Here is an 11,332-nt window from a genome sequence, read left to right on the forward strand (position 1 = left end):
TTTTAAAATTTTGTCTACCCCCCCTAATTCAAGTGTCTAGATTCCAAATATGTAAAAAAAATTATATGTTTATTCAGAGAAAGTACGTTTTTGTGTCTGATTTCGTAACTTAATTAATAGTTAGCACTAATTAATTAACATATTTGAGGTCACCCCCAGGAACCATTAAGATTGACACTTAGTTCGTGATAATCCGATCATTAGAACGAAAGTTATTCAGGGTGATTCGTTTTTTTTTTTGCGGACTGTACATCAATTTAAATACTCTATAAACCAAGATGAAACAGTGTAGGAAAATGTTGAAGTTATTTCTAAACTATAGAAATATGATTACAAAACAAAATAAATTTAAATTTATCAATTTATAATTAAATCAATTCGCAAGAATACAAAAATTTATTTTATAAAATTTATATTAACATAAAGTTGGTCTTATTAATGGAATCATTGCAGTTTTATTCGAGCATTTAGAAATTTGATTATAGAAATATGACAAAAAAAGAAAGAAAAGCAAAAACAGTTTTTTGACCAATTTTTCCACTTTACGGTTAACCACTACTACATAAGATGAATACGATAGACGCGTCCGTTATTAATTATCATCAACTATTAATTCACTTTGATTCACCATCAACTATTGATCATCAACTATTCATTCATTTTGTTGGAATTTGGGGGATAAATTCAATTTTGACTATTGTTTCCACTCCAGTCATATCAATTTATCTTGATCTCGCTTTTATTCATACGAAAGCCCTTTTTAACGACATTAGTTCCTTACTACGTCTCCCATTTTATCTTTATTTTTGCTCCCCTTAGCCACTTTACATTTTCTTGTTCTGTTCTTTTCTCTCGGCTACTGCGGTTTTTCTAGCTTTGCGTCTCAGCTTTATTTTTCTAGCTTTTGTTGGCGACTTTACGCTATAGAGTACAACTCACTTTCATATCTTCTCAATCACGTTTGGCAAGTCTTGAAAACCAGTATCTATTTTTGAGGACTTGAAGTATGCCGAAGGTTTTTCCTCATTAAATATTTTTGAAGCGAATGAAGTTTTTAATCATGTAACACCACAGAAGAAGCTATGTGATTTTACATTGGGTAATTTTTTATTGACTTCATTTATAGTGTATCTTAAATGTGCTCACATAACATTTAGGCTGCTCTTTTTATAATATATAGTATAGTTTTTAAAAAAATAAAAAAAATATTGAGCTTACTTCATAAACAGGTAAGCAAATGCAATCTATGAAATCCACTTGCATGGCAGGCAATTCATCTTTTCTGTCTCTATCCATCATAGCCTTTAGGAGAATAAAACAAGATATTCAAATTTGCTTGATATTTTTTTTAATAAATTTGCTTGATATTTTTTTCTTTTCCTTTTTTTAAAAAAGTAAGAAATGGAACTGCCAATAAATTATTTTCAAAATTAATATGATAAAGTTTTATAAATTAAAATTATTTAGCATATTTTATATACTAAATTTTTCTTTTTAAAAAAAATTTCTGAAATACTCATTAATAAATTCAAAGATTCTATTTCTTTTTCTGAAAAATCAATTCTATTTATAGATTCCATTCGATACAGTAATTACTTGCATAGAATTAGATAAGCCTTAGAACAAACAAAACTTAGAACAATAGAATTAGATAGAATTAGATAAGCTCTTTATGAGTCAAAAGTTGGAAAAACAAATCCCTTTCTCTATGCAATAAATTATGCAAAGAAAAACAGCGTTAGGTTTTTACCAGGATATGGGAAAAACCTTAAGAAAAATAGGATAAATTTTAAAATACTATTAAACCATGCTTATTTATTGCCAGGTATTATGATTCGTTATTTAATACTGGAGTCCAGTTTTTGCTGACCTAAAAATTTCGAAAAATGCCTTAAAATAAAAATAATAAAAAAAATCTTTGTAACTAAACGAAAATTCATTTCTTTCCTGAAATTTCCTACCATATGTATTTGTGGTAATACACAAGAAATTCAGTTGCAATTTTTATTCATAACGGTAAATGCAAGAATAAAGATGTAAGAAAAAAAGGAAACTGTTTTGATGCATGTACAAGGATTTATGCTTCGAAACTATAATTTTGGAAAATAACAAGGAATCAGAATTCATTAGTTTATCAAATACTTTTAACGCAGTAATATAAACTAACTTCTCGTAATATGGAGTACTCAAACAAAAAAAATTAACCAACTAGCTCTAAGGCAGAAAAAATAATAAAAAAAAAGGTCGAATCAGGGCAAAGTAAAATTTATTAAGAATATCAGGGCAGGTACGAGATCTACAAAAATTTTAGAACAGTAATTCGTAAACTGATCATATGTTACTTCAATCTTCACAAGTATACTTTAACAATGTTCTATATTCTTGTTACAATACTACCTTAAATGTACGGTTTTTTTAAGATGTTCACAGAAATATCAGGGTTTTGTTTGGAGATGGTAAGAACTAGTGAAAAACATTTCTCTTTTTCAAATAACTATGAGAAAAAATTCTTTAATGACGGCAAAAACTATGGGAAAATAACACATGGCAAATCCCATTTCAACGCTGATGAAAAATCCTATTGATTTACGGTTCAAGATTATTTGAAGATTTAAGGGTATATAAATGCGTAATCAGTTACAATGAATTAATTTTTATTGAAACAGGTATTAAGACAATCGTAAATCTTACTATAGGCTGTTCTTTAAGCCTTTCTTTCTCTAAATCACCTTGTTCAAAAAACTCTCCTGCAACAAGTTCGGCTACTTTTTTCTGTACTTCCCAAGGCTTGCAAATTGCAGATACATCACATGCTGTCATCAGCATACCTCTATATGTGAAATAAGAAAACAGTTTAGAAAGGAGAGGGCAAGAGTCACACACGAATTAAATGTTTCACGCTTAATCCTATTACAAAGTTCCTAATCCTATTATTCCTTCACATTCCAATTCGAAAATAATTTTTATAAACAAAAGCTGTATATTGACTTAAAAGTTGTGGTTTCGGCTCAATATTGATTTATGGAACTTGTCCTTTAACCCTTTGACGCAAAGGGAAATTTTCTGTATTCCTTATTCATATATATCTTTCTGGCCCTCTAATTACAAGCAAAATATATTTTGATATTTCTTTAATTATAAAAAAACCGTCTAGTAGATATTAAAGAAATCTGTCAGAATATCGGCATTGTATTTGTACTACAATGTAAAATGCAAAAAAGTTGTTTGATTTTTTTTTCTCTTCGTATTCAAAAATTTATTGATTTTGTAAATTAAAGGAAATTCAATGATGAATAACTGTTTTGCTTAGAGTTTAATAAGTACAAATTTGAAAAATTTTTGTTTGGAAGATTTTACGTTTAACACTGAAAATACACCGGTGTTTCATGCTATATTTCATAACCATCGATTAGTAAAATGCTAAATATAATGTTTTTCACTTATTTTGACCATATTTAAATCAAAATAATTAGTATGAAAAATATGTTTGATAAAAGTTCTGCATCTAAGGAAGGATTAACCGCCATCTTTAATTTATTGATGGGCACCAAAAGAAGGGTGAAAATTCTGCACACTTGTATTGCTTCTTGTACATTGAAATTGAAAAATGATAAATCAAACCCGACAGAGCTAATAGTTAAAAATTTAATGGAATTTTATGTGCACAAAATAAAATACATAATTTTGAATTTATTACTTTTCTACGAACAAAAATCTTATACATTTAAAATTATTATATCTATCTTTTGATCTATTTAATCTTTTTTTGTAATATTTAAATAAATTCAAACTAAAATATACGCAGAAAACAATACGTCACTAGTCTACATGTTTTGTTATGGCATACCCTTCTTCCCAAACACCTCAGTCGATACTAGTTAGCGACAAACTCTCAAACTAATAAAACATTTTCCAAGCATTATCTATATCTTTCTGTATTGAAAAACTGTTGCGTTTGCAGTTTATTGTATGATTTCATGCATGAAAGATAAAAAATACTAAAGATCCATTCGTTTTATTCTACTTCAAATATTCAAGGCACTAAATATTTACAAATTGGAATTAAGATGCAAAAGAATCTTATCTTGTATGTTTAGCATTGTTATTGTAAACATGATAAATGCTTTGAGAAAAACTACCTTAAAAGATCTCTATTCCGGGAATTTTTCCAATCAGTATCTCCAGATTTTACCAGATCTAGAAAAGAATCCTTTTTCCTGAAATACACAAAGCTATATTGGGAGAATACAACAATTGCTTGAATTAAAATGTTTAATAAAAATTTAATTAAAGTTATTATTAAAATGCTTATTTTTCTAGAAAATAATGTTTAATGGCTTATACACTGTGACAAATTAAATTCTAATTAAGTTAGATAAAAAAGTTTGTTATTTTAAATATTTTCAATATAAAACTAAATGAAAAAGGAATTTTAAAGTGGATTTAAAAAAAAGTACACTTACTTAAAATATAAAGCTAAATCAGTCGATAAGATTGCAGACTCAACAATGGATATGATATTTCTGTATTCTTCTGGTGATAGAGATTGAAATATATTATTTCCCTAAAAAAATTAAATAAATTTTTAAAATTGTAATTGGCAATTTTAAAAACAGATTTTTGTATGAAATTTAATTGCATGTTCAGGTATTTTTTCTGCAAAAATTATGAATCTTTAGGAGATTTTTTTTATTTAAAGGATTTATAGAAAAAAATTAAAAGTATAAAAACAAAACTTTGTTAGTAACTTACCTCGCTATTTAAAATCATAACACTCTGATCAAAATGATGATGTTCCATTGTAGAGGTTCCATATAAAATTGCTAAAGGAGATTCTGTTCTAAAATAAGATTACAAAAAAAATAATTATCAGCATTATTTATAACACCAAACTTTAGAAAACAGAAATGTTTCGAATATTTTAAAATGTTAGTTATAAAAGATGAAGACAAATGGTTATGATAAAAATATTTCTTAACTGATCTTTTACTTTTGAAATAGTATAGTATTTACTCTTTTCAATAACAAATTATTTATTAATTTGTTATTGAAAAGAGTAAATTGGCAATACAAAATGATAAAATTGAACATTCTAAGCCAGATCTTTTTTTTTTCAAAAAAATAAAAAAACGAATGTCCGATCATCAGGTATTACTTTAACATTTGTTACGATATCATCAAGTAACTACAAATTGATAAGTTTTCTTAAAATTAATTATTTCTGAAATATAATTATAGAAATTCAAATGAACTCCATAATTATAATCTTTATATTACATAGTATTTCTTAACTGATCTTTTATTATTGAAATAGTATCGTAGAAAAGCATTCACTTACTAATTCATTTATTAATTTGTTGTTGAAAAGAGTAAATCTTCAACATGAAATGATAAAATCAGATGTTCTAAGGCAAATCTTTTTTTTTCAAAAATAAATTAAAAAAATAAATATCTAAGCATCAGCTATTATTGTAACATTTGTTACGTTACGATCAAGTAACTATAAATTGGTGAGTTTTTTATTAATTAATTTTTAAATATAATAATAGAAATTCAAATAAAATCTATAATTATGGTCATTATATAATATCATGAAAAGAATTTAAAATCAATAAGGAAAAAACCCTAATAAACAATAACCCAAATTATTTTCTTTTAAAAATAAATAAATATATAAAAAATAAATATCTAAGCATCAGCTATTATTGTAACATTTGTTACGTTACGATCAAGTAACTGCAAATTGGTGAGTTTTTTATTAATTATTTTTGAAATATAATTATATAAATTCAAATAAAATCCATAACTATGGTCCTTACATAATATCAATAAGGAATTTGCAATCAATAAGGAAAAAAACTCATTAATGCTGCATTTTAAGAAATGTCATTGTAAGTAGTTTTATTTTATTGATGTTACATAATACAAAAATTTATTTCGAACACGCAATTCATGAACATTAATTGTGGTTATACACCCTGGAGATGTATATAATAAAATAACTCAAATCACTAGATTAGGAATTTTGTCACGCATTAAACACAAATAATGATTAGAGTTGACCTTGCTTAAGAAATACATCTGTTTTCCGAACCTTCAAGTCCTCAAATGTTTGCTGATAACTGTTTATAGAATAAGAAGCAAGAACTATTATTATTTTAATTAAATTTCTAACTTACTTAGTTTGAAAAGAGTTATTAGTTCCTCTATGATCTAAATCATGACACAAACACGCAACCAATAACGCCATTACTTCAAAATCCGACATCATTTCTTTCATATTTCCTGTCTGAAATGTCACAAATAAGACCATTGTTTCAAAATAAATATGAGTAAAATAATTATTTCTGTTAAAGATTTAAATGCTATCTTAAATTATACAAAACACAGAAAATCACTCATAGTTTTCAAACAAGTATTTTTTTGTCAGTTTCGGGTTAAAATAAGGCTATTTCTGATTATCATCTTACTTATTATCCTATTAGTATCCCATTGGAGGAAACATTGTCAGAAAACATTTAATCCTTTTATAAATGAACAAAACCATATTTGTTTTTGGACTTCATTGCCCCACTGCAGCATTAAAGAATCAGGCTATTTCAAACAATTATTGATTTATTTGCTATTTCTGATGTCATGTTTCTTTATTGATCAGCCTCCTCGAACACAAAACAACACCAACCCAGATCCCAGGGTCGAACAAAACGAGTTAAAGGATGCTTTATTTGCATTCAAAACAACAAAAGCACCAGGTCCGGACGAGCTGGACTTCATGATATGGAGAAAGATCTCTGATGCCGACCCAACAATCTTAACTAACTGGGTCAATAAATGTCAGGAGTTTAATCATTTTCCAAACAACATCAAATCAGCAGCAGTAGTTTATTTCGCAAAACCAAACAAAGATCTAACACAACCAGATGCCTACAGGCCCATATGTCTTCTACCAACAATAGGGAAACTCTTGGAAAAAATTATTTATCAGAGACTGATCCATCACCTGGAAAAAAACAACAAACTCAGCGACTACCAATTCGGCTTCAGAGAAGGCAGATCGACTGAGTCTGCTCTAAAAACTGTAATTAACGAGGCCAAAACCGCCAAAAAGAATAAGAATTGTAAACGGCAATACTATAAATCCCTAATATCGGTCGACATCGAGGGCGCCTTTGACTTCATACAGTGGACACACGTAATACACAGATTAAATACTATAAACTGTCCAACTCAGCTCACAAACATAATCAACAGTTACCTCTCACTTAGATCAGTTGAGTTCAATGGTGGTACTGATATAACTAAAATCGATATCTACAAGGGTTGTCCACAGGGCTCCTGCCTAGGACCCCTACTATGGCTTATCATTGCGGATATCTTTTTACAACAGTTCAAACACGACCATGTTAAAACACAAGCCTTTGTAGATGACTACAGCTTCATTGTCTCAGGCAAAACAAGGAAAGACCTAGAATCAAATGCTAATGAGGCAATGACACAATTCAACAACTTTTGTAATGCACAAAGCCTAAAACTGTCAATTGACAAGTGTAACTACATCACTTTTAATAATCCTTTCAAGCAGAGACAACCAATAATCAAAATAGACGGTCACACAATAAAATCAGTAAATCACATCAAATACCTAGGTATAGTATTGGATCATCATCTAAACTACCTAGAACACATTAAATCACTAAGAACAAGAGCCACAACACTACACAACAATCTCATAAAACTAGCCCCAAGGACCTGGGACATTAATACTAAAATGCTTAAGCATTGGTACAAGACTGTGGCAGAAAAGGCCTTTACGTTACAATACAGCATGGGGTACAGAACTAAATAAAACCACGATCAAAGAGCTGCGCAAGGTGCAGCTGCCCCTACTAGTCAGAATAACAAGATCATTCAAAACAGCACCCACACCAGGTCTGAATGTTCTGGTAGGTTTACCGCCATTGCACCTGCAAATCCAAAAAGAAGCACTACCAGCTAACACACTAAGATTCAATTAAGAAAACACACAATACAACTTAAAAGTGGGTGAATATCAGCAAAAGATAAAAACACAAATGGTCCATCCGGCCCGTAAGACTAGCCATAAATACACTAACCTACCAACAAGTACTAGAACTAGCCAAACAACGACGGTACAAATCTACACCGATGGCTCCAAAACAGACAATGGCGTAGGAGCCGCATTCTGTGTTTACCACAACAACCAACATGCAAGAAAACACAGTGTTTCAAGCAGAGGTTTTAGCCATCAAAGAAGCCATTAAATGGTTAGAGACACACAGCTGCAAAGATACAACAATTTTCACAGACAGTCTGGCTAGTATACACGCTATTAGAAAAACGAAACAAAAAAACCCACACGTGGCAACAACACAAATACAACTAGAACAGCGGATTTAGCGGCTAAAGACGTAACAGCAGGTCACGGGACTCCCAGCGGTGTTCTGCTTCCACCATCGAGCCTAAGAAATAAACGTAAAACCATCACACAAAAACTTTGGCAAGCATACTGGGACGAAAATGAAAAAGGCTATACAACAAAATCATATTACCCTAAATTAGACACAGACCGACTTATAGGCCATCGAGCAGCAATACAATTGCTTACAGGACATGGCTTCTTCACCTCATTCTTTCACAGGATGCAGCGAATAAACACAGACACATGCCCATGCGATGACACAGGTATCCCAAGTCAATACCTATATGACTGCCCACTAACTGAATCGTACCACCTCAAAAAACCCAATGAATAAGGCAGAACGATATTTGCAGACAGTTTCAAAAACAAGCATATTATGTAAAAACTAATAAATATTCTTGCCATAACCGGGAACATCACAGACAATATGTCATAAACTTAATAATAACTTTGTAAAAATACTGGCAGCAAATACAATCATGAGGAGTCAGGGCACCAGGCAAACCATTGCTGCAGCATAAAAACACACTCTTGCCCCACCCATGACCAACAAACATTTGGCAGGCAGTCGGTCAACACAAGCCGTTGGCCGTGAGGCTTAAAAAAAGCCCTCAAGTTCGATCCACACAAACAAGAGTAACTGTCGATAAACGCACACACAATAATACACTAATCTATATCATTATCATTTTACAAAGGGTACAAGGGCTTAAAAACAGCTGGGTCTTCAGCAGACCAACTAGCGTCCATAGCAGTAAAAATATTGGCCAAATATAACCTAACTGATATCCCTATGTCTCTCAAACTCCCAAAATCTCTATGACTAACACTGATACATAGTCTCAGAACATAACACAAACAAAACAAGCATATCCCACAATCAACCACGGACTGGCTCACAATGGCAGCCAACATGGTTCATCACCACACACTCCTCACCACTGACCCTGCTCCTAGACACTGGGGGCAAGCAGTGTGCCAGGAGCTTTTCAGCTACCCATGATGGCTATTCATGTAAATTTTTTAAAAAAAAAGGTGGGGGATGAGTCAACCAACTTAATTACTAATTTCTAATATGTTACCACCATTTATGATTTTGGTAAGTTTTATAATTCACACTCCACCAAAGCACTGCCTCAACTACCACTCATACTAAAAATAGGTAAAACACACAACACAACATAAAAAAACATACATACCCCACAATCACCCACGGACTGGCTCACAATAGCAGCCAACGTGGTTGATCACCACACACGCCTCACCACTGACCCTGCTCCAAGTCCCTGGGGGACAGGCAGTGAGTCTGGAGCTTTTCAGCTACCCGTGATGGCCATTTATGTTAAATGTAAAAATAAAAAACCTGTGACCTGACTAGCTATTTTATATTATACTGTTATTGTCGATGTCCATCCCTTGAGTCTGAAATGTAACGCTGCTAGTCAATCAATGTAAAATTACTAATTAACATCTGATGTGATAGTTATAACAGTAGGCTATTCAAGATCTAGGTGTCTGCTCAAATTAGCCACACAACTTTTCTCCCAATCATCCTTAATCCGGATAAATACTAACTGCAACACTCTGTGATTATCTCAAAGAGCAAACTAAACAATATGGACCCAATTAGGTTAAATAACTAAAAAAAAACATAAGGTACTCAATCAATTAGTGCTAACATAAGATTCTAATCTTGTTCTAAGGCAGTAAGCCAAATTAGATAAGTTTGTTTCTCATGATACTAATTTTTCAAATTCAATACGTTACAGGTGATGAACAACACCATAATGGAACCACTAGACAGAAGATCTTGGTAAACACTAAACCCATTATCTAACTGATGTAACGATGGTTTGCCAGATTAACATCCAATTATGACAAATGATTTCCATTTACTGCCATAATCAACTATATAATCAACTAATACTTCTTGTAGCAGGTCCACAGGTGCGGTGCAACAGTAATTCTGATAAATTGTCGCTATTAGACCGGGATAGCCTGGTATGTGGGGTGCCGGGCCGCGTATTTACAAAGACTCAAGGATACAGCCCACTTGGCGCGATAAAGAGCATCTAAGCATTTTTGGTGCGAAAAAGAAAGCTGCGCATGCGCTGTAAGGAAAAGGCATATAGAGCAATCCTTTGCGTTTGGGTTAGTTCCGTTGTTGACACTTTTAGTCGCTCGCTATTTTAGTTTGTGACATTTAACCAGGTTCAACCTTAGTAGTTTATTAATCTTAGGTATGACAGATGATAATTCAAAACAAATGCCCTTTTCAAGAATGTAAAACATAAACCCATTTTTTTTTCAAAAGTACTGATAGTATATCATATATCCAATTTCTTATAATAACGTCTATTAGGGTAACAATTTTTTAAAAATAACAATAGTGTTTATCATTAATCAGCAGTTTGAATATTTGTATAATATATATTCAATTTACTACAACAGTGTAAGCAGTAGAAACACAGTGGCGATCTCAAAAATGCTATATTAGAAATATCTCCATACAGATTTTTAAAATTAAAACATCTATGCTTTTTTTTCAAGCAATCAAACACTTTAATCTCATCTTATTAAAAAAATTCGTTCTGAGCTGAAGTATTATAATTCTCTCAAATCGTTTTGTTACAGCTCGATACTAAAGTATTGTTATGCTAATCACAATTCGTCGATTTCATTTCGAAAGACGATAAAAAATTTATAAACTGCTGTTGAAATATTGTACACATTTTCACGATTCCTTAACCTTAAATTGAAATGTAAACACAACAACGCATTCTGTACGGGGTTACAACAATCGAAAGAGGATGTGTGGGTTTACCACAAATCTGGCGACAATCCCTAATATCGCGCCAAGTGGGCTGTATCCTTGAGTCTTTGTAAATACGC

The 11,332-nt window shown here is 31.2% G+C and overlaps 1 protein-coding gene across 1 annotated transcript in view; it reads right to left on the reverse strand.

Annotated features, from left to right (window-relative positions):
• LOC107449100 (cGMP-specific 3',5'-cyclic phosphodiesterase) overlaps positions 1-11,332 on the reverse strand; it is a gene marked incomplete in the record, with an annotated part of 371,784 nt that overhangs the window by 8,609 nt on the left and 351,843 nt on the right. The window contains 6 exon segments of the mRNA XM_071185055.1: positions 1,219-1,302; positions 2,692-2,830; positions 4,140-4,217; positions 4,464-4,564; positions 4,753-4,840; positions 6,180-6,289. Of these exon segments, the coding sequence (XP_071041156.1) occupies positions 1,219-1,302; positions 2,692-2,830; positions 4,140-4,217; positions 4,464-4,564; positions 4,753-4,840; positions 6,180-6,289 (600 nt within the window).

The sequence above is a fragment of the Parasteatoda tepidariorum genome, chromosome 1 (genome assembly GCF_043381705.1).
Source record: "Parasteatoda tepidariorum isolate YZ-2023 chromosome 1, CAS_Ptep_4.0, whole genome shotgun sequence".
In the NCBI taxonomy this organism is placed as follows: domain Eukaryota; kingdom Metazoa; phylum Arthropoda; class Arachnida; order Araneae; family Theridiidae; genus Parasteatoda; species Parasteatoda tepidariorum.